This window comes from Ambystoma mexicanum, chromosome 10, assembly GCF_040938575.1.
Source record: "Ambystoma mexicanum isolate Mex_15411 chromosome 10, UKY_AmexF1_1, whole genome shotgun sequence".
NCBI lineage: Eukaryota > Metazoa > Chordata > Amphibia > Caudata > Ambystomatidae > Ambystoma > Ambystoma mexicanum.
In genome coordinates this window covers 1,564,956,071-1,564,980,502 of record NC_090932.1, presented here as the reverse complement: position 1 = coordinate 1,564,980,502, position 24,432 = coordinate 1,564,956,071, and the positions used below count along the sequence as shown (strand labels likewise).

General features: G+C 49.5%; 1 protein-coding gene across 1 annotated transcript in view; it reads left to right on the top strand.

Annotated features, from left to right (window-relative positions):
- The first annotated feature begins 13,975 nt into the window (after window positions 1-13,975).
- Window positions 13,976-24,432, top strand: part of LRRC75B (leucine rich repeat containing 75B) — a 270,255-nt gene continuing 259,798 nt past the window's right edge. Inside the window, exon 1 of the mRNA XM_069619869.1 lies at window positions 13,976-17,108. Coding sequence (XP_069475970.1) covers window positions 16,857-17,108 — 252 coding nt within the window. The 5' untranslated portion in view covers window positions 13,976-16,856. The remainder of the gene's footprint in view (window positions 17,109-24,432) is intronic.

The window sequence follows — 24,432 nt, the reverse complement described above, 5'->3', positions numbered from 1 at the left end:
TCTCCGGCCGGCCTCTCTTGGCCCTCTTCCTGCTCCCACCTGTGAGGCTAAAAATCTCAGGGTCATCTTCAACTCCACACTCTCCTTCTCTCCTCACATCTCTGATGTCTCTAAAAGGTCACACTACCAGCTGCACCTCCTCAGAGGTATTCTTCGTTTGCTCGCCTTCCCCCAGAAGCTCACCGTCTCCAGAGCCATGGTTCTCTCTAGGCTGGACTTTTGCAACAGCCTCCTTCTAAATCTGCCTGCTTCTACTCTCCGTCCTCTGCAACTCATCCAGAACAGGACTGCGAGACTTGTCCTTGGCCTCAATCCCAGGCATCGTATCTTTCCGGTACTGAAATCTCTGCACTGGCTCCCAGTGGCTGCAAGGATTAAGTTCAAAACCCTCTGCATTGTCCACAAGGCCTTCTGGGGCCTGGAGCCTCAATACCTTCAGCTCTCTCTTCCAAAATATCTTCCTTCTCGAGCACTTAGCTCATCCACCTCCAACTCCCTCAAGGTCAGTCGCTTCTCCAAGCAACGAGTTGGTGCTCTTTCTTCGGCTGGGGCCTCCCCCTGGAACAGCCTCCCTGAAACTTGAGGAGAATCATCTCCGGTTCCGGAAGCATCTCAAAACCTTTCTCTTTGCTTCAGCTTTTTCTCCTCCTCTCCCCTGCCGACTTCCTGGCTGAAACTGCACTGGTTATCTGGCCACCCTCTGATCTCAGGCCCAGGTCCCCTCCCCCACCAGACGAAAACCTGCACTGCCTTCCTGGCAACCCCCGCACTTGGGGACTGTTTTATGTTTCCCTACAGTCCCACTACCAGCACTTGACACCCAATGTCTGCACTTACCCTTGCACTTGCCACCTTTTGGCCGGACCTTTACTTATTGTTATTATTCCTTTCCCCCCCCCCATGTACTGCACTGTCCCCTCCTCTTTCCCCCACCCCTGTGCTTTCCTCCTTCCCCCTTCCCATGCACTTGCGCGATCTGAATGACACCTGGCCTAGTAGGATCATTGTCCGTCTTCCCTCTGTTCCCCCTCCCTTGCCTCGTCACGCCTTGAAACAATTGTGTATAGGTGCTTTATCAATGCCATATCATATCATATGATAATCTTTTAGCATAGCAGAACAGAACTCCTGAAAATGTAGCCTCGTGTGAGCGCTGTCATGGTTGCCAGGGGTTGCTGCCCTTTGTTAGTTCTACAATATTCCAACAATAAGATGCAGCGTTCTTTTTTTAGGAGTAAAATTGGAAAAAGTGTATCATTTATTTTCACATTTTCCATAAACACAAATCATAAGACATTCAAATGTTGAATGCAACAATATGAACAATGCAAATCACATTAAGTATTCAACCCCACACCAACCATTCAATAACCCAGAACATGCAAACAGGGAGCAAGACAACACACAAAACTACACACACACCTAACAACCCAAGCAACCCCCAATCTCGTCGACACATAGAATTAGTACAGCTCATTGAAAGGCGCCCATAATTCAAAATACTTCTCGGTCCTATCCTGCCTAGAAAACATAACCTTCTCAAAACTACGCACAACCTGCAACTTGTACACCCAATCTTCCAAAAAGTGTATTATTTCGGACTTCTCTTTTCTACAACAATAAAACAAATTGCCGTCATGTATTCACACAACAGAAACAATTCAAAACAGCCGACTCAAAAGATCAACACATCACAAAAACATCTAGTTACAGTAAATATATTTAAAAAATATCATTTTATCCCCAACTTCAACTGCATAGGGGCCTCTACCTCTAAAATATCACAATAATATGAAACAATTCGCCATTAGCTTGCACATATCCCACACTACACACATGTCATTCTAGTGCACTGTCTCCAAGGACCCAAAAGAACACATTGCATGAATGTATTTGATATCAGTTTCCATTAGTTAACCGTTTTGGAAACAGAGCCACGTTTTCTATCTAAGACCCATAGGTGACCCGCCACCGTTTCCCGGACTGGTTGCAGGTCAGCTATCCTTTGCAATGCTTTACTCCGCAACCTACTGTATTTCTCAAGGTTATCCAAAAGGCTCTAGTCATCCAGTCATAAGATACGATATTTTATTTATAGCGCACCTATACACAAGTGTATCAAGGCGCGACCAGCATGGGAAGGGAACAGGGGTAACAGGACAATGATCTTACTAGGCCCAGTGACATTGAGATCACACAAGGGCAGGGAGGGGAAGGGGCAGGGTTAGAACTGCCAGGGGAAGGGGAGAAGGGACCTATGAAGAACAAAACACAAACAAATCAAGAAAAGGAAGTGCAGGTGGCAGTGCAGGGTTAAGTGCAGGTAGCAGGTGATTGGGAAGTGCAGGAAGAGACTGTAGGGTGAAGAATGCAGCCCAAGTGCAGGGCTGCCAGGCGGAGGTGCAGGTGTGCAACTGGGGGGGTGATGGGGGTGGGCCTTGGCCCGACGTTCAGAGGGTGGCCAGGTTACTAGTGCAGTGTCAGACAGGAGATCAGCAGTAGCTGAGTTATTGTCACAATCACATACATTGTCTTCATGAGGCTGAAACCACCACCTACCTCGATTTTCAGCAAGTTCACTTTGCCGAAACCTTAACCATGTACCAGCTAAAGTGAGTGCCAACCTGTGATCAAACTGGCCCCAAAGTACTCAACTCCCCACCAGTGGCTTTTTCCATGGTCAAATGTTTTACACCAGGTGTACGTGTTACGCCACTTCTGCAACCGCGATGCAGACAGCAAATAAAGCACAATAATGCAGCCAAGACGTTATGCATAGCGCAGAGAGCCTTGTGCAATCCAAGGCACTCCAGCAAGTTGATAAATAGTTAGATACCTGCCCACCTCCTGAAATTTGCATGGGGGGCAAGATCTAAGATCCACTTGACCTACAATGCTATGGCCCCAAATCCCTTGATGTTGTGGATCCCGCGCAGACCAACAATGAGACTTCAACAGGATCCCATTTACTCCTTGAAGGAACGCAAGATAATACCTTTCAACTAAGCCTTCCCAGCGTGAAAAACATGGTATTCAACCTAGATGGTAGTTCACACTGATGCCTGGGACAGGATTGTCCTGGGCAACAAACTCTCCATTGTCCAAGAAGATACATTATTTTAGAGTTGCCATGATCCAGATAAATACACTATACAACCCCGCAACTTATTATAGAGAAATTGGAAAGATCCAAATGTGTTTAAATTTGAAAGATTCCTGAAAACACTTTCCACCAAATATTTCCTTCTTCTCCATGCCTTTCACTTTCAATAACTTGGTGCCGAGAAACAGCCTTAGATTTCTCTAAATCGCCTATTAATACTTTAAGAAAAAAGAAGCAATCAGAGGACGCTTCTATCGCTGATGCTGTGGGTTCTTTCTCCAATAGGTTGGGACCCATGAAAGAGCTTGGGAGAGATGTACCAGTGTGAGGAATTCAACCATCCACACGGGAAGAGTGCGCTCGACTGTGCTTTTTGATGTTTTAATAATGAAAATGAATGATGGGAGATCAGCCTCTGAGAAATGTGAGAGGTCATTCCGCGCACATTTCATCTGCTTCCCACACAAAACGCATAGTCACGTGTACTCCGGGAAGACACAGTCTGTAGGCGCTGCCTTCCCCTGTAATATTCAGCTGGAATGTGACAGCCGCAGGTACATCAAAGCATCTCAAGAAGTGGGAAATGCACACCTTCCTCTAGCCATGGGCAGCATAATTTAAATATCAAAGGCTCCATGGATCTGCATTCCTTTTGTCTCCTCCGGCTGCTGGCAGTGCATACTAATGAGAGATAATTGAGCAAAGCCTGCTGAAGGGGCTTGGTTGCCAGATAGAAAACAGGAAAGGCAGGGCTAACACCCCTTTGGTATGCAATGTGTAAACTTGAAGCTAGTTCCCCCACCCTCCTCTCTATGAAAGGCAGTGAAATGCATGTCTGGAGTGACAATTTACCATAGGCAACTCCTGCAGAGCTGACCCCTTTCAGAGGGGAGAAGTATGTGATTTGGGGAGATAATAAATCTGCTCTCGCCACATAATTCCAGGGAAACCTGCGCTTTTAATCAACAGTCACAGAGGACTCAGTTAACCAGGTAGACAGTTTGATCTACAACAAACATTAAGATGGGTGGCACTTAGGTATATGTTGTCACCCCTTGACTGTCCTGTAGCAGAGCACTCTGGTCCTGACCTCATGCATAACAGAAGATTGTTGGTGGGGACCCAGGATTGGTTCGTTAAGGTGGGCTTAGCCTGCACCAATCACTGGGGCCTGTTTAGCTTTAAGATGGGGCGAAACCCTTCACTTGACAGATCATCCGACGACTTTGAAAGGCGTAAGAAGGACTCATTTGGACCCGGGCTGAAGGTATGGTCTACCTTACATCTTCCACCAGTGAAAGGAGGCCAGGTTTTCCAAGAGGGAAGCAAGATCCCTCCCATAAACATCTCCCAGGGAACAGAGGGTGATACCGGACTCAGAGGACCCATCCAGCAGCAGCAGAACCGGTACCCAGCCTTCACAGAGCATGCCCTGCTAGGTTCTGCCAGCAAGCTTCCTAGGTGGGAAGTGCCTGAAAAGGACAAGGCCATTGTCTGCAAACACTGAGCTTTGGGCTGTCTGCCTTGAAAGGAGACAAACCCTGCGAAGAAGCTAGGAGGAGTGCCAAACAAGCATCATCCAGCATCCATATTTTAAGGACATTTGAGACAGTCGAGTCCTCGAACCGCATCCGGCTGCACCTGCTGACTTTTGTCATGGTGCAGTCACAGGAGCTGCCTCGACCATCCAGCATTCCAGATCCGCCAAACAGCACAGAGACAACTATTCTTGGCCCGGAGCCGCCGCGCCGGGCTGACTGCAGACGTCAGTCCAGCTTCGCTTTCCGAACTCCCTGCCACCATGTACCCACAGCTGTCTGGCACCACTAGCTCTGTCTCAACGGCTACAAAGAGCCCTGGAACCGCCTCGATGCTGTCGAGCAACAAGAACTTCTTCAGCACCAGGTACATTGTGGTTCAGCCCCCCCTGGTCTTCAGCTGAAGGACCCTAGAGACACTTACAACCCTTTGCTCCCTTGGTGCTAAAACCGAATAACTTTGAACAGTAAGACTGATTACTTGACCAACTACCCTTTTGTCAGTATCCAGAGTGCATCCCTTTCCTTCGTAAAACTGTCTGTCCTCTGCGTTCCATTACAGGGTGGGTCACATTTGTAGTGTGCTACAACTTCCTGTTGTAGGAATAATAAAATAGATATTTTTATTCAACCTTGAGGGGACAGTCCCTTTTATCAGTGGGTAATAATTGTATTTTCGCTGTGTGGCAACTAACCAATGATCCACAACCTTGCGGAGAGGAGCCTGCCGTTTCGTCCACATTACCAAAATTGGACAACGGTGGTCTTCTAATTCACTTGTATTACAATCTGTTCGGATGCCTTCTGGTGTACTAGAGGTGTGGGGTTGATTTATGGATTAGAAACTGATATTCATCCCTGGACCACTGGTGCCCCAGAAGTTGATTTGTCACATTGGTGGCAAATGGTCGGATCAGTTGGAGCCTTGCGCACAGCTTAGTCACCCAACTATAAAGGTACTGTTGCAGGCAACGTTTAATCACTGTTAGTTAATCGTAATAGTCATCGAGCTTGACATGGAGACTATAAAAGGCATGACCAAGGATGCCCTCCGTGTCTTATGTCAAGAGAGGGGACTGCCCCACAGCAGTAAGGTTAATAAACCTGAGTTGCTGACCAGCCTCCAAGCTTGGGTAGAAGCGAGGGCGGTTGGGGAGAAACCCCATGGGACGGGCTAGGCTCTGTGTACCCGAACGGACAAGACCTTCCGGAAGGGCTAAATTACGAAGAAGACTGCATGAGCAGTGATTCTCGCCAATCATCCCGCCAGGGGGCAAGTGTGGTTTCTAACACTCAAGAGTGTCAGTGAGGACAGGGGATAGTGCGTCATCCCGCAGGTCCCAGGCTTTAGCACAGTCGCTGAGTGGCCCAGTACTTGCTCCGGCTGGTAATGTGGTAGCGGCTAGAAAGCTCCTGCTCGAGGAGAGGAGACTAGCGCTATAGGAACAGAAACAGCGGGACAAGGTTGCCATTGAGCGGGACAGGGCTGCCATAGAGCTGCGCAAACTGGTGCTTGTAGAGCAGAAAGAGGCCAACAGATCCAACCTCAGCGAAAAGTGGCTCATACCAGAGTGCACGGGATAAGCACCGACGCCACATCCCCAAAGATATAGTACAGGATTATGAGGTGGGGGAACAATATTTTTGACTGGTTTGAAGGGTTCGAGCTGGCATTCCAGCTACAGGAGGTCCCCAAAAGAACGAAGGGAAACCCCCAAACTCTAGTTCAGCCATGCACTGGGACACCTGCGTTCTCACCACCCAAAGGTTGTTTCGTTTGTAAGGAGCTGGACCATAGGAAAGGGGATCCTGTTTGCAAGGGCGTATCCAAGCAAGCCATAGTGAATGTTGGACTTCTGGAAGAGGCCATCATTATCATGGGCCTCTCAGAGGAGGATTTCCCACTAGGCCAGGGAGTGGCCGAATGTGGATTGGTTACACTGATTGGGAATGAGAGCCAGTCCTCGAGAAGAGACGCCAGTTCCCATTAATACTCAACTCTATCTAGAGCTCGTGTACATCAATGGACACAAAACTCCTGCGGTCCGAGACACCATGACTAGCGTCACCGCTGTCACCCGGCAATGGGTACAGCCAGGCCAGTATATTACTGAGCCTGATTTGTGCGTAAGTGGATTTGATGGTAAGAGTAAGTGCCCTTTGGCGATAGTAGAGTTCAGCTCGCGAGGTGAAACGACCCAACCTGTGTAGCTTCCTGATCCCGCAATAGTCGCAGCGGCTACACGATCGAGGGCCAAAGAGATCTCCAGATTGAACACTCTGTGGGTTTTAGGGTCTGGAGTGTTTCCAAAGGACGTGTTGGAAGAACCGGCATGGCCGGTATCCCCTAGTCCAGTTCCATAGACTACTGAGTCACCTACTCTTGCGGGAGAGGGGCTAGTAGCCACAGAGGACCCTACTTTGGTAGCAAGGGACCACGTGACTTCAGAGTTGCCTGGCGCAGCTCAGGAACCGGAGGTGGAGCACCAGGTGGGGGCAGAGCTGAAGGGTCTGCCCAAGCTGGATGAGTTCACATCAGCTGGGGTCCCAGATCAGACTGACTTCTACACAGCCCAGAAAGACTATCCCACTCTGGGAGGTCTGCAGAAGCAGGCAGAGGAGCAGGCTAAGGGCGAGGCTCCTGGACTGTTAAAAGTGTACTAGGAGGATGGACTCCTGTACAGTGAGCCAAAGGATTATGAGGGCGAGGACACCAGAAGGTTGGTGGTTCCCCAATGCCACAGAAAGTTCCTTTTGGATTTGGTTAATCAAATTCCTTTAGCAGTTCACTTGGGAGTGACTAAGACATTGGACCGGTTGTCTGCGCACTTTTACTGGCCGCAGTTTGGCGTGAAAGTTAAGGGATTTGTCTGGTCCTGGCTGACTTGTCAAGCTTCTGGCAAGTCAGGTGGTGCCACAAAGGCCCCCTTAATTCCACTACCTGTGGTTGGGCAGCCGTTTGAGAGAATAGGCATGGATATTGTGGGTCCTTAGGATCCTCAAACCAGCTCAGGGAACAGATATATCTTCATGGTGGTAGGCCAGGCCATTAGATACCTTGAGGCTGTCCCTCTGAGGAGCATTAAAGCCCCTGTGGTCCCGAAGACTACGATTGGGATATTCTCCAGTGTTGGATTCCCCAAGAAAGTAGTTTCTGACAGGTGATCAAAATTCATATCGTCATATATGAAGGCTATGTGGGAAGAGTGTGGAGTCACCTACCAGTTCTCTACCTCCTTCCATCCACAAACCAATGGGTATATTGAGCGGTTCAACAAGACGCCGAAAGGCATTATTGGGAGCTTGGAAGAGCACCAGAGGAGAAATGGGATATTCTCTTGCCATGTCTTCTGTTTGCCTACAGGGAGGTGCCACAGACCAGAGTAGGATTTAGCCCCTTTCAGCTTCTGTTTAGACACCCTGTACACAGTGCCCTCAATATAGTAAAGGAGGGATGGGAAAGCAAACCCTCATCCCCATCACGAGATGTGGTGGACTATGTACTCGGCCTTCGGTCTAGAATGGCAAAGCACATGGAACAGTCAATGAGGAATCTTAAGGCCAGTCAGGAGCTGATGAAGCACTGGCATGACCAGAAGGCCACAGTGACAGTCTATTCTCCAGGCCACTGGGTGTGTATTATGAAGCCTGTCAAACCCAGTGCCCTTCAGGACAAATGAACAGGGCCTTACTGTGTGCTGGAAAAGGTCAGGGAGGTAAATTATCTCATTGACGTGAAAAGACCTAAACAGATGTGTAGGGTCTTTCACATCAACCGGCTAAAACTCCATTATGAGCATGATGACATCGTCATGCTGTTAGTGACTGATGGAGAGACTGAGAAGGAGACCGATCCCCTCCCAGACCTCTTGCACACTGAAGCCACAGAGGGTCAGTAGAAGAAGTCAACCTTGCCACAGACCTGTCAGAACAGCAACTGACAGACTGTCGCTGGATACTGGGAAAGTTTGCCGGTCTGTTTTCTCCGATTGCTGGTCGTGCAGATTAGTGCACCCATGATGTGGACACTGGAGAGAGTAAACCGGTGAAGAGTAGAATTCACTGGATGTCCGATAAGGTCAGGGACACCATCAAGGAGGAAGTTTCCAAGATATTGTCCCTATGAGTGATAGAGCCATCCACAGCCCCTGGGCTAGCCCAGTGGTACTGGTGCCTAAAATGACCAGTGGTGGGAAAACTGAAGTTTGCTTTTATGTGGACTACAGGAGGCTCAATTCTGTCATGAAGACAAATGCTCACCCCATTCCTCGGGCAGATGAGCTCTTTGACAAGCTTGGCACTGCCAAGTATATGAATACTTTTGACCTCACAGCGGGGTATTGGCAGGTCGGCTTGACAGATGGAGCAAGAGAGAGGTCAGCATTCTCAACCCCAGCCGGACATTATCCGTTCACTGTGATGCCCTTTGGATTGAAGAATGCCCTTGCCACTTTTCAGAGGATGTTAACCAGGTTTTGTCTGGACTGAAAAACGTCAGTGTTGCCTATTTAGATGACATTGCTGTGTTCAGCCACACCTGGAAGGATCATGTAAACAAGTGCTTCAGGCGCTGCTGAATGCAGGCCTGACTGTCAAGGCCACAAAGTTGTAGATCGCGCAGGGTACCGTGATTTACCTAGGCTACCTGGTCGGTGGAGGTAAGAAACAACCTCTCGAAGTGAAGGTACAGGATGTGAAGGAGTGGGATATCCCCACCACACAGACACAGGCGATAGCCTTTCTAGGTCTCACCAGGTACTATCGGTCATTCATCAGAGGGTCTGGGACCATTGCCATGCCCCTGAATTATATAAGGTCCAAAAAGATGCCAAAGAAGGTAACTTGGACCCCCGCCTGTGAAACTTCCTTTCAGGATTTAAAGGTTGGATTGTGCGGGGACCCAGTTCTGAAAGTGGCAGACTATGGACAGGAATTAATTATCCAGACAGACGCCTGTGATTTTGGAATTGGAGCAGTGTTAGCGCAGCTGAAATCTGAAGGGGGAGAGCAACCTGTCGCCTACATTAGCAGGCGGTTGACAAAAAGGGAAAGGGACTGGGCTGTCATAGAAAAGAGGTGTATGCCATCATATGGGCCGTAAAGAAGCTGAAACCCTACATCTTTGGGTCTCACTTTATGATCCAGATGGACCACAGGCCTCTGCAATGGTTAATGGCCGTGCAAGGGGAGAACCCTAAGCTTTTGCGTTGTGCCATAGCCTACAGGGATTAGATATAGACATCCAGCACAAACCAGGCTCCCAGCATGGAATTGCAGATGGCCTCAGCTGGTACTTTCACCTTGATGATGAAGCTTACCCTCGGTAGGGTGGTGGTTCACATGTTGAGGTTGGGGGGTATGTGAGTAATTTGACTATCCATATGGGGAGAGTGGGCTTTTTGATTTTTTTAATAATGAAAATGAATGATGGGAGGTCAGCCTCTGAGAAATGTGCGAGGCGATTCTGCGCACATTTCATCTGCTTCCTGCACAAAACGCATAGTTGCATGTACTCTGGGAAGAGACAGCCTACAGGCACTGTCTTCCCCTCTCATATTTAGCTGGAATGTGACAGACCCAGGTACATCAAGCATCTCAAGAAGGGGGAAAGGCAGACCTTCCTCCAGCCATGGGCTGCCTAATTTAAGTATCAAAGCCTCCATGGATCTGGATTCCTTTTGTCTCCTCCGGCTGGTAGCAGTGAATACTAATGAGAGATAATTGAGCCAACCCTGCTGAAGGGGCTTGGTTGCCGGATGGAAAACAGGAAAGGTGGGGCTAACACCCATTTGGTATACAATGTGTCAACCTGAAGGTAGTTACCAGCCCTCTGTATGAAAGGCAGTGAAATGCATGTCTGGGTCCATTATTTACCGTAGGCAAACCCCTGCAGAGCTAACCCCTTTCAGAGTGGAGAAGTGTGTGATTTGGGGGAGACAAGAAGTTTCTCTCGCCACATACTTCCAGGGAAACCTGCGCTTTTAATCAAGAGTCATAGAGGACTCAGTTAACCAAAGAGTCACTTTGATCTACAACAGACGGGAAAAAGGTTGAGATATAGGTATCTGCTGTCACCCCTTGTCTGTCCTGTTGCAGAGCACTCTGGTCCTGACCTCATGCATAACAGAAGATTGTTGGTGGGGACCCAGAATTAGTTCATTAACGTGAGCTAAGCCTGCACCAATCACTGGGGCCCCCGTTTGGCTTTAAGAGAGGGCTGAACCCCTTACTTGACAGATCATCTGACGACTTCAAAAGGAGTAAGAAGGACTCATTTGGACCCGGTCTGAAGGTTCAGTCTACCTTACATCTTCTGCCAGTGAGGAAAGGCCAGGAGTTCCAAGAGGGAAGAAATATCACTCCCCTAAACATCTCCCATGGAACAGAGGAAAACCCCCAATATACAATAAACACGAAAACGTTAAAAATTCAGCACTGGACAGCTCCATGTACATTTTAACGTTTAAAAAAAATGCATCGAAATGCTATCTTTTACATTAAAAAATACATATCCATAGAAACTTGTCCATTCCTATATTCGATGGACAAGTTTCAATGGATATGTACTTTTAATGCAAAAGATAGCATTTCAATGAATCTAGTTTCAATGGATTTCCTACGATGCATTTCAATTTCGATGCATCATTTTCGATGCAAAGACCATAAACCGTACCAAACCAGCACACAGTGTGCCCTGGTAGGTTCTGCCAGCAAGCTTCCTAAGTGGGAAGTGCCGTAGAATCTCTGGACAAAGGACAAGGATGTTGCCTGCAATCACTCTTCTGAGCTTTTGGCCAACTGCCTTGAAAGGACACGAGCCCTGAGAAGAAGCTAGGAGGAGTGCCACGCAAGCATCATCCAGCGTCCCTTTTTTAAGGACATTTTAATAAACAGTTGAGTCCTCAAACTGCATCTGGCAGCACAGCTGACTGTTGTCACACCGCAGTCACAAGAGCCATTCAAGCCGCCTCGACCAGCATTCCAGATCCACTATCCACTAGCCAGCACAGAGAATGATTCTTGGCCCAGAGCCGCCGTGCCGGCCAGCCTGCAGACGTCGTCCAGCCTCGCTTTCCAAACTGCCTGCAGCCTGGTACCCACAGCAGTCTCCCGCCACTAACTAAGAGCTGCAAAGCACCTTGGAACCGCTTCAATGCTTTTGAGCAACAAGAACTTCTTCAGCACCAGGTACATTGTGGCTCTGCCCCCCTGGTCCTTCTCCGAATGCTCCTAGAGACAGTTATGACCCTTTTCCCCCTTGGTGCTGGAACCGAATAACCTTGAACAGTAAGATTACTTTACCAACTTCCCTCCTGTCAGTATCCAGAGTGCATCCCTTTCCTACGTGAAACTATCTGCCCTCTGTGTTCCTTTAAAGTGTGGGTCGTATTTGTAGTGTGCTAGAACTGTATGTTGTAGTAACAATAAAGTCTATTTTTATACAACCTGGACTGGACAGTCCCTTTCATCAGTGGCCGATAATTGTATTTTCTTGTGTGGCAACTAACCAACGATCCACGACCTTGCGGAGTCAAGCCTGCCGTTCCGTCCACGTTACCAAAATTGGAGAAGGGGGTCTTATAATTCACTGGCAGATGGTTGACTGGTGGAGCAAGTGATGAAGATCATTATGCATACCAAGCATCAAAGTGTTTGGAATGAACTGCAATTTCAGACCTCTTGTAAAAAAGAAACTCCCTTGACCCATCGGTCCCTGGGAACTACAGGCCTATTACGACTGTGCCTTTTCTACAAAAAAATTCTGGACAAAGCAGCCTACCTGCAAGTCCAAAAATTAATCAAGGATAACCACCTTCTGGGTCTCCGACAGTCCGGCTTCCGACCTAGCCATGGCACAGAAACTGCCCTGCTTGATTTAAAAAAATCAAATGGAGACCTCAAGAGACGCAGGCAAACCTGCGGTCCTTCTCCTAGACCTCTGCACTGCCTTCGATCTGGTGGATCACAAGACTCTCTGCCACCACCTCTCCACCGCAACTAACTTCTCCCCGAGGGCCTGCGCATGGATAACTTCCTTCCTACAGGATGGAGTGATGAAGGTTTTTTCGAAATCCTCATGTGCTATAACCCTCGTCTCATCAAGTGTGGGTCCCACAGGGATCATGCATTGCTCCCACATTCTACAACCTTTTCACGAGGCCTCTATTCAAAATCCTGAACACATTGGACATATCATATACTAACTATGCAGATGAAACCCAAGTGCTCATCCCCCTCTCGGGGACCTTAACACCCTCAACTCCATCGACTCAACAATCCAATCTTGGATAGCAGAGAACCGGTTATGTCTCAAGAGTGAGAAGACAGAACGTCTGTTAATTGGATCCCCGTCCACCTTGGGTAAACTGGACAAACAATATTATTCCTTTACAGTTGACAACATCCCTATTGCTGTCTCCCAAGTAATCAAGACACTGGGTGTGTACATCAAACCTTTCCTAACCATGCATAGGCAGGTTAATGCTGTAGCCTCCACCTCGGCGTACAACTCCAAACTGCTCCATGCAGCCAGACCCTTCCTATCCCAACAGAACTGCCTCACCATTGCTAGTGCAATAATTGGCTCAAGGCTGGACTATTGCAATACCCTCTTTGTAGGGACCTCCTGCAAAAATCTGGGCAAACTCCAACTCACACAAAATAACGCCCTGAGGGCCACGACGGGCATATTTAGAAGAGACCACATCTCGGTGGTCAAGAGGAAGGTCCACTGGCTACACATCAAGGAAAGGATGGTCTTGAAAAAAACTCGCCCTGATGCACTAATGCCTCCATGGGTTGCCCCTTCCTCCCCCCAGCTCACAGAATTGCCCCCCACACCACCTCTAGATCCTCTAGAGCTGCATTATACAACAGAATAACGGCACTCATCACACGCAGAGTGTAAGCAGGTGGCACTAGCTTCCCGAATATGGCTGCTACTTTCTGGAACTCTCTCCCCCCTGAACTTAGACAGATTGACTCTCACTCGGCTTTCAGGAAAGCTATCAAAACCAGGCTATTTGTTTGAATGTTACTCGTTAACGCTTGAAAGCTTCTGCATATACTGTTTCCTGTAATTGTAACTGAGCATTCTGCATCAAGCAACCTCTTGGGACACATTCATGTAACCCTGAAACCAGCCTTCATGCATGTCCCTCATAGCGCCTCGATGCCTTCGGGCTGTAGTGAGCTTTATGTATCCAAATACATAAAATACATTTCTCATAGATCTGATCAATTTCCTGGGTTAAAGGGGGATGGTTTACATCAAGACAGGGAATTGTGCAGCTATAGGGAGTCCATTTGATTGGCTCTTTTGAGTAAGGATCCATACAATTTTCCAGGCAAGCCGGGGCTAATATCGCCCCGCTTTTTCCACCTGCCTTTGGGCAGGAAAACCAATTCTTAATGGTGCAAGATTCCCTTTCTTAAATACCTAATCTAATCTCGCCACGCTTGCCTCACGAGCACCGTGGACTCGATCAGAGACGCAATGTTTATTTCCCCCATCACACGCGCAGATACTGCGCAGGCGCAGGCACGCATCAGTCACTCCATGCAGTGTGGGGAGAAGGGGGTCCACGGGGATCTGGTCTCAGACAGACACTCCTCCCACCTCCAGACTCAGGCGCGGCTCCTGATTGGACGTGGCCAGGAAGCAGAGACATAAACACAAACAGAGGCGAAGGGAGAGGAGACGCGGCCACAGCATCTCCCATCGCAAGCCCAGGCAGGCCCCTGCCTTCTCTGCCCGGAAGAGGGAGAGAGGAGGAGAGGGAGCTGCACCCCAACGGGGCGAGAAGGGGGACTCAGCCGCACCTCAGAGAGGAGACCCGACCTCTGGCAGGGGCGGGAAGATACAAGTGCACAGCATCTCATCTACTGCCCCGGGCCTTTCCCTCATCTGCCCTGTAGGAAAGAGAGCTCCCCTCAGCCTGGGGAGTGGGAGTCTCGGTGGAGACAGGCCAGAGGGAGAACCAGCCACTGAAAGCGGACCGCAGAGAGGGGAGCTTCTCCTATCCCCATTCCCGGCTGCACCCCACTCCGGGGCGGGTTAGACAAAGCACAGCTCTCAGCCCAAGAGACTGGAAGGAGTCTGCGTATGGGGCTTCTCCCGTTGCCCTGTCCCAGCCCTCCGTGCGTGGGGGGTCAAGGGACAAAGTAGAGCCTGCAGAGAGGGCAAGACACAGAAGGAGCCGTCGCGGAAAGAAGAGTATCGCACAGCCCTGGTGCCAACCCTGCCCCGGTCCTGCTCAGGGGACAGTAGCACCCGCAGCCGCTGCTGGCCTGATATGAGAGCATCGTCTGTCCCCGGTCCTGCCCTCTATAAGGAGAGCATCGCCTGCTCCAGTCCAGCCGCTGTGCGGAGAGCCTCAACCACTCTGGCCTTGTCCCTGTGAGGAGAGCTTCACCCGCCCTGGCCCTGCCTCTGAAGAGTGCTTCACCCGCCCTGGTCCAGCCGCTGTGAGGAGAGCCTCGACCACTCTGGCCTTGCCCCTATGAGGAGAGGTCACATATCCCGGGTACTGCCCTATATGAGGAGAGCTTCACCATGCTCCTGTCCTGCACCCTGTGAGGAGAGCATCACGTGCTCTGGTCCTGCCCCTGTGAGGAGAGCATCAGCTGCTCTGGTCCTGCCCCTGTGAGGAGAGCTTCACCCGCCCTGGTCCTGCACCTGTGAGGAGAGCTTCACCCACCCTGGTCCTTCCTCTGTGAGGAGAGCATCAGCTGCCCTGGCCCTGCCCCTGTGAGGAGAGGATCACGTGCTCCTGTCCTGCACCCTGTGAGGAGAGCATCACGTGCTCTGGTCCTGCACCCTGTGAGGAGAGCATCACGTGCTCTGGTCCTGCACCCTGTGAGGAGAGCATCACGTGCTCTGGTCCTGCCCCTGTGAGGAGAGCTTCACCCGCACTGGCCTTGCCTCTGTGAGGAGAGGATCGTGTGCTCGGGTCCTGCCCCTGTGAGGAGAGGATCGCGTGCTCGGGTCCTGCCCCTGTGAGGAGAGGATCACGTGCTCGGGTCCTGCCCCTGTGAGGAGAGCTTCATCCTCTCTGGTCCTGCCCCTGTGAGGAGAGGATCGCGTGCTCGGGTCCTGCCCCTGTGAGGAGAGCATCTCCCACTCTGGTCCTGCCCCTGTGAGGAGAGCTTCACCCTCCCTGGTCCTGCCCCTGTGAGGAGAGCTTCACCCTCCCTGGTCCTGCCCCTGTGAGGAGAGCATCTCCCACTCTGGTCCTGCCCCTGTGAGGAGAGGATCACGTGCTCTGGTCCTGCCCCTGTGAGGAGAGCTTCATCCTCTCTGGTCCTGCCCCTGTGAGGAGAGGATCGCGTGCTCGGGTCCTGCCCCTGTGAGGAGAGGATCGCGTGCTCGGGTCCTGCCCCTGTGAGGAGAGGATCGCGTGCTCGGGTCCTGCCCCTGTGAGGAGAGCTTCACCCGCCATCGTCCTGGCCTTGTGAGGAGAGCTTCACCCTCCCTGGTCCTGCCCCTGTGAGGAGAGCAGCACATGCTCTGGTCCGGCCCCTGTGAGGAGAGCTTCAGCTGCTCTGGTCCTGCCCCTGTGAGGAGAGCTTCCACTGATCTGGTCCTGCCCCTGTGAGGAGAGCATTGCGTGCTCTGGTCCTGCCCCTGTGAGGAGAGCTTCAGCTGCTCTGGTCCTGCCCCTGTGAGGAGAGCTTCAGCTGCTCTGGTCCTGCCCCTGTGAGGAGAGCTTCAGCTGCTCTGGTCCTGCCCCTGTGAGGAGAGCTTCACCCTCCCTGGCCCTGCCCCTGTGAGGAGAGCATTGCGTGCTCTGGTCCTGCCCCCGTCCTGGGCAGAGTGAATATGGCCAGGTTTCTGCTGCATCGTATTTTGGAGATGGTCAATCTCCTTCAATGGTTCACTCTCTGAATCCACATCCTGCGGGAGGAGCCGGTACAGGGAAGTTGGTGGAATTTTTCATACCACAAGTACAGGTGCATGGGTCAGTATATGGGTATTGGCCATAAGGATCCCGTGGGGGTAGGTCAGTTTTCTTGGATATCACCCCATACAGTATGAGATTCTAGCCCGTTTCTTACTCACCGCTGCACTCCAAGCTGTAGGGTAATGCGCTCCCTTGACCCACAGTCCAACTTGATCTTAAAAAGTTAGGCGCCTATCACCAACAACCCTTAGGGAGTAAATAGTAGACCATTTTACTGGGCAGCCCCAGCCCTGGAGGGCAAGCACCTACCCAATGGGAGGTAGGCTGAGCAGACAGAGCAGCCTGGAGGAGGGCGAGGGGCAGCCCCCCAACACTGAAGGAGAGCCGCATGGACACTTCAACCTCACGTCCCTGATCATCAGCCCGGACCGCTTGCCCGAAGTGCTGCGGCGGAGCAGTCCGGCCCCCTATGTCCGACGTGTAGCCTGGCTGCGAGAGATCCAGGCTCTTCTGAGGGACCAGAAGAAGGAGAGAGCCTACCACATCCTGAGACAGCTCCGGAAGGTAATACGGGGAAAGGGATAAGGGCTTTGAGCAAGATGGCACTGAGTGCAACAACACATGCCAGCCAGCATCACACACAGCGCATATTGTAACATGAAAACACAAACTACCATAAACATGCTGGGGAAATCCACAACACTCCAAAACCTATCTGACAACTCACCAGGGAAAGCCTTTACATGCCAGTGAAAACCACTAAATAGGAGTGCAACCCATTCTGTACAACTGCAAACCTTTCAAAGCCAGCGCAATCCCAATGCATGGCAGTGAAAACCCTTAGAAAGCAGCACAATCCGTTACATGCCAGTGCACATCTATGATCTCTGTTACTATTTTTGCTGTAAATCTTGTATATATAATATAATGTAGTATTTGTACCCATCTTTGTAACACTCTTCTGTAACCACCTTTCTAAACATGCGCCCTGATGCCCTCGGGCAGGTTGCGCAATACAAATAAACAAATACAAATACCAGAGCAGCACACACCAGCAGTGGCAATACAAACCAGTGCATCACATCAGTGCAAACCTATGATCTCCTGCAGTTGTCCACTATCTCGGTATCGACTCCAGGCAAATGGAAATTGAGCTGTTGAGTGGGCTGCATACATGATTGGTTGTCTCTGGTCTTCTCGCTCGAGTGGGCTACAGACACGATTGGTTGTTTCTACGATCTTCTCTCTCTTGAGTGGGCTACAGACACGATTGGTTGTTTCTACGATCTTCTCTCTCTTGAGTGGGCTACAGACACGATTGGTTTTTTCTCTAATCTTCTCTCTTGAGTGGGCTACAGACACGATTGGTTGTTTCTGTGATCTCTCTCTTGAGTGGGCTGCAGACATGATTGGTTGTTTCTCTGATCTTCTCGCTCTCGAGTGGGCTACAGACATGATTGGTTGTTTCTCTGATCTTCTCGCTCTCGAGTGGGCTACAGACATGATTGGTTGTTTCTCTGATCTTCTCGCTCTCGAGTGGGCTGCTGACATGATTGGTTGTTTCTCTGATCTTCTCGCTCTTGAGTGGGCTTCAGACACAATTGGTTGTTTCTCTGATCTTCTTGCTCTGATGGCTATAAACTATGGCATCAAATGAGATCAGGCTTCTTCAGCTAGAGCTGATGCTAGCAAAGCAAGCATTGTCAAAGTCAACAGTTTGGACTTTTGTTTAGGTATGAGACAGCCACTGATGTAACGGTAGTATCTGGAAACAAGATCGCACCAGTTCAAAAACTGAGCAATTACCTGGGCACCGGAGAAATGACCCTCCAATGCCTAATGCCAAAACTGTTGGCTTTGCCATTGCTCGTTTTTAAAAGCACTTCGGTACCTGGCAGAGATACAAATCAAGTGACTGAAGGCACACTTGGTTCAGATATTTTTATTACACTGGTAGCCATTTACAGATGCAATTAATCGGTTAACTCTCAGCACACTGATTCAGAAAAAACACTAGCAGGCCAATGTTTGATGCTATTGCTTGATAGGGGAGCTCAAAGAGAATCCCAAGAGGGTGTGCTTTGGGCATAGTGGGGGGGGGAGGTTGTGGCTGGAAGTGGCCATAGGGATTAGCATGACTTTGGGCAGTTAATGGATGGGTAAATAACCAAACAACACCCACATGTTCTCTCCCTCCTACCTGTACTCCAATGCAAAAGTTTCAGTTTATAGGTGGTGCTTAAGTGCCACCTAGCAGCACAAATTAAAACATTAAAAGCAATACTTTCAATACAAACAGCACACAGACAAGTAGTTTTAACTAGCATGCATATACTAGAATTAAAACATCTCCACCCAGAGTACAGCATATTAGTAGGGTACAGAAAACTGGGGAACAGAAATCAGGTAGTCAGTTCTCTCCAGTTAACATGGGGAAAAGCCTAGGCGAGGAAGAACCCCTTTTGCCAGAAAATAATGCAAAACGAATAATATGCAAGCATTCTTGAAAGTCCCTGCATCAGCTCTGATGAAGGAGGAGGCATATACTCATGGGGCGTTTCAGACTTAGGTACGTGTAGTAGGAAATCATTGAAGTTCTGGCAATTAAACTGTTAACCCGTGAACTACTGAGAACGTGTTTGTCGAATACTACATTACCAGTGCCAACAATGTCATACACGTGTTCTTAGCACATTAAGGGCCCAATACTGAGCTCATTAGAAAAAGGGTGTGGAAATCGTCCCCTCCAGTTTCCAGCACCACCATTCTGAAGCGGGTGGAAGTATTGGCGGGGAGATGTTGTGCTTTCCAGCAGCAAAAGCTGCTAAAATCTCTTTTTGTGGGGGAAACGTGCTCCAGTGGCATTCCCAGTATTTCTTAAATACTGACACATTTCTAAGTTAATGAAGTTTTCTTAAACTGTCATTGAACTAGAAAAGTGGTTCTGCAGTCTAAGAATGCTAGATTCATAAAAGGAAAACTTATGCAGTAGAGTTTTTCAGCACCTGAAAGGTGCTGTATTCATGCTAAACTAGTGCTACTGGGAGGCGAATCCCCTCCATGTGGCTGCCTTGCGTTACTGATGGTTGCTAGGGCTGTTCTCAAGCCATAAATCAGGCTCATGCAAAAGCCGAGGCTTTCATGTCCCTGCACAACATTCTTTCTTTATCAGAATAAGGTGGTTGTAAGGAAAGTGTTCCTCCTTCATGGAAGAACACTTTCCCACGTTTGGACACGTCTCAGAATCGGGCCCCTAATGTTAATTGCCCTGAACAAAAATGGGTCTAGCGTTAAAACACTCATAAATTGGTCAAGCACAATTAATGAAGCTCACATTCTATTCAGAAGACATACCCCGCCCCTTTGTAGAACCACACGTGTATCCTGCAGGCTGGCCGTATTGATTTCTGCCTACCTAGGACAGGTGTCTGCAACCTTTGGCTGGCTTTATATTTTGGACTACAACTCCCATCAGCCCTAACTAGGATAGTCTGTAAATTATTATTATTTGAAAATTTCTTAAGCGCAAACAGTTGCCCGTGGGCATCTTGGCGCTGGAGAGAAGGCAAACTGTCCATATAGAAGGGTAAAACCAACAGGTACAGATTTAGAAGAGAAGGGTCTTTATCGCTTTCCTGAAAGCTAGATGGCCAGATAGTTTCTTTATAGGAGGTGGCAGCTCGTTCCATGAAATGGCAGCAGCCACAGAGAAAGAGGGACCTCCTATCCCTGCGCGTTTATATGGCTGTACCACAAGCAGATCGCCAGTGGCAGAGAGAAGCTGGTGGCGAGGGAGATAGCGCACAAACTTGGATTCCAGAAACTCTGCTCCCACATTGTGTACCGCCCGATGGACGATGCACAGAGCTTTGAATCGAATACGCTGATACACTGGCAGCCCGTGGAGGGAGCGCAAAACAGGGGAGATATGGGCTCCACAGGGAGAGCCTACAACCGGGGGATGAAGATGTTCAGAGATGAAAGGCAGCACTTTAAGAACTTTCATCTGTAGATGACCAGTTTGAGATACAATAGCAACCTGACTATCCACAGAAAGAGAAGCTGTTAGTGTAACACCTAGCTTCTAAATAAGGGGCAGGGGCATTGCAGTCCAAAACACCAGGAGCTCAAAGATTGTAGATGGCTAGGCTAGGCTTTGGTAGCTTTCATGGCCCGTCACCCAAAATCCAATGGGAGAAAACACAAAGCAGGCAAGAAATATAGAAAAGAAGAAACACTGGTTGATAACATTGCCATCCTTTGATTGGTTCCCCAGGTTCAGAATATGCAAGGGCAGAGCACTTGCCACACCCATTAGAGGAGCTTCAAAAGGCCCGCCATTACTAGATGACGCTTGCTCAAGAGAAACACCAGCTCGGTCCAGTGGGGTAGAGGTAATGGGTACCAAGCCTTTACCTTGTGCTCATGCAGTCCAGCAAAGATTAGACAGAAGTACATTGGGGCAACAAGTTTGCAGCCGTCGTGCGTGGCAACTTGGGCGATACCCAAGGTGGCAGACGATGCCTTGCACAAGGATTTGAAGCCAGCAACGAGAACAGATGTAAGGGCCGGTGCAACAACGAGGCCATTATAAGCAGCAGTCTACGGTGCCACCAGCAGAGGGACATCCAACGGTGCCATGTGGTCCCTAACATCACCAATCTTGGCTCCATGGTAAGGGGAGAAGGGGTTAGATGCCACTTGTCCCGAGGCCACATACATCATTGACTGGCACTTTAAGGTAGGACCTGGCAGGTGCCAGAAACGCACTCTCTCGAGGTGCTATATCAAAGGACACCGAAAACCGGATGGAGAAAGCCCAGACAGAGCCTTCCCTCTGCACGGACACATCTAGGACACATCCAATCTTTGCTCTGAGTCACAATAGTCATCACACCTTCTAAGCCCTTGCATTGGCATGGTACCCACAGGGCAACCATGTACACAGAGGTACAGATGGTTGCTCTTGCTAAAGGGTGGGGCACCTACACTACTCTGAATACACGGAGTGCACCCCTTCAATTCTTGGGCCATACCCTATACACTTCTGGGGTGTATGGTGTCTGTTGAGGAAAGCCGGGGGTAACTGTGTTTGAGTGGATGCAAGCCTGTGAATGGTGCCTAGCAACCCCAAGCTCCAAGAAGTCCCCACAAATGCGGAGGAAGGGTCTGCTCCACTGATGCCTGAAAGATGGGAAGAGTGGACAGAGAAGCCTTGCTGGAATCTCGAATTTTCCCAAATCCTCTGGTACCAAAGCTGCGCCCCGCCCTTGTGAAAATCGGCCTTGCAAGAAGGGCGCCCACTCGCTTTGTCTTGGCAGGACCGGCCTTGAGGCAAGCCTCAACCCCTGCGCCCTCCAGAACACTTACTTCAAGGGTCTCCAAGTCCGGTCTTCCACAGTTCCAACCACATCAGATTTTCAGGATAACCACTACGTAAACAACTTCCACTGTGTAAACAACTTCCACTGTGAAAACAACTTCCACTGTAATCAAATTTATTTCGTGTGGGTATCTTGAAAACATGGAGTGCATTTGGCTCATGAGGACTGCCTAAAGCCCCAGGCCATATCTGATGTAGTCACTGCCCTGGTCCCAAGAATAAAGAGGCAAGAGCACCAGCCTCAGGCATCACACATCAGGCAAGTGAGCCAGAGACCTGCACATGCAAAGCCTGAATCAGAGTAGGAGCCAGCGGGGAAACCAGGACCGGTGCCCTCATTGGTGCTGTTCAGTACTTGATGTGTGTGGGAGTTTGCCAGGGCTCAGCCCTGGCACTTATGTAGGAGCCCCGACACATATTGTCTCAGACTCACTTTAATTGTGATGTGGTGATATTCCGTGCACCCATCAACCGCAATGAGCCGGTGTGAGCTGTAGTGTAACCCCAAATATGTCGATGCTGTAGGGAGCAGCAATGTGTGGTGGCAGCAGTGGTGGGGAACCGCCCACCCACAGTGTCACAAGAGTGTTACATAATACCGGGGCCCTGGCGCTTATTTCTTTTACAAAGAAAGCACTGGTGCTGTTGCCCAACCTTGTGCACTGCAGAGTTTGCATCATGCAGGAGGGTTCACATCTTCTGAAGCATCTGAAGCATCCAGCGCTGTCGGTGCAATACCTGCACTCGGGCAGCCACCCACCCAGATAAAACAGTCAAATACTCTCAACAAAATACAACAGGGAGTAAAAATACTCCCAGCAAAAAGGCACATACGAACCTCCAAACTGCTTCCACCCACACAGCTCCAGGGATATGTTTGGAGAAGCAGCAAACATGCGTGCTTCAATTTGCATGAATTAATAGGTGCAATACAGAAGGATGCAAATGTTTTAGAGCTAAAGTCTATTACAGTATAAATCAACAGTTTTGGAATGCGGAGTACTTTTTTTCTTTTTTATTCCCTGAAAATTCATTTAACTCCTAAATGCAAATAGAGAGTAAACCCAACCCCCATCCCCTTTTAAATCTTATAACATAAAGTGCATCCTTACAGTACTCATCTCTGCTGGTACTGTCTCCATCACCAGTACTGGGGAGGACTCCCATCACACTCCAGCACCAAACACCATCGGTCTACCTTACCTCCTGTTGCCAGAGCCCACTACCCATTCAGAGTCTGCAATCCCTGCGTGTACATGATTGTGTCATCATTCGTTTCCCTGTACCTTGTGAAACATGCACCCCCACCTAAGAGCTAGGCCTTTATTTGCTCGACCACACTTAGGCTGGGCGAGCCACACGAATGGAATGTAAAGTCTTGCGTGCCTAGGACCACATCCTAACCGAACAACTGCACACCAGACTGGCAATCACTCATGACGCCATTATACAACGGTAAACATCCCTCCAACACAAGAAAAGCAATGCAACTTCCCTGCAAGCGATTACACACCATTTACCACCAGTGCACAACACAACAGTTCAGATCATAACACACACAGTCATGCCATTACAAATCAATGCAAATCATTGTATATCTGATGGTATCGGTTCTTGTACCGCGAACTGTTGCCACCTGCGTGGTCTCTTGGCGCTCTGGCGGATCTGTAATGCAAGGAGGATGAGAGTGTTCATTAGTAGGACTGAGTGGGGAAAAAGAGCAAGAGCTGTGATGTGTTGTTAGCAGCTTCATTTCGGAGGAACCGTTCACCGAGCGTATGTGTGTTATTCGGTTGGTAGTCGCCATGTGGTGTTGGGTGCGATTATGTCTGGATGGTTTCGTTGGTGTAGTGAAGTTTGTGGTGCTGTAGAGGTATGGTTGCCTTTAGTTCAGAATTTGAGAGGTGTATGCAGAAGGGTGTTTTTAGTACAGTTAGCTAGTGGCAATACCTTTCCTACCACCGACGTTCTGACTAAATATCACCCATAACCCTTGCCCTGTCGTTCATTCTAGTGCCTAACAATTGCCGCCCCTCAGAAGTTCCTCCTGGAGAGATGTGTTCCCTGTGCCCCACGGTCAATCCGTGGACTGCACGTTTTCTGCCCCCCAACACATTCCTTTATGTGTTATTATTTTATAATTGGTTATTTATAACGCGCCTAATACCGAGAAGTTTCTAAGTGTTGACCCATGGATCAAACCTGTGTTGCTCCACATCATCTTGCTTCCAAGGTGAGCCCGTTGCCCCCGAGCTATACCCCCGTCCACGTAAGATGCATTTCACACCCTCTGTGATCTGATTAAGTGCGACACATCTGCCTCGCCTGTCTCCTATGGCCCTCCATGCGGGTGTGCGATACACTTCTAGTCTCCACCACCCTTCCAAGCTAGAAGCCTCTCTTCTCCTCTGCCCTCCACTCCAGTGCAGCACACTCCCTACTCTTATTCAAATGTACGGGGTTGCAACTATTGCTGCTGCCTTTTAGGGCTCAGCAATATGCATA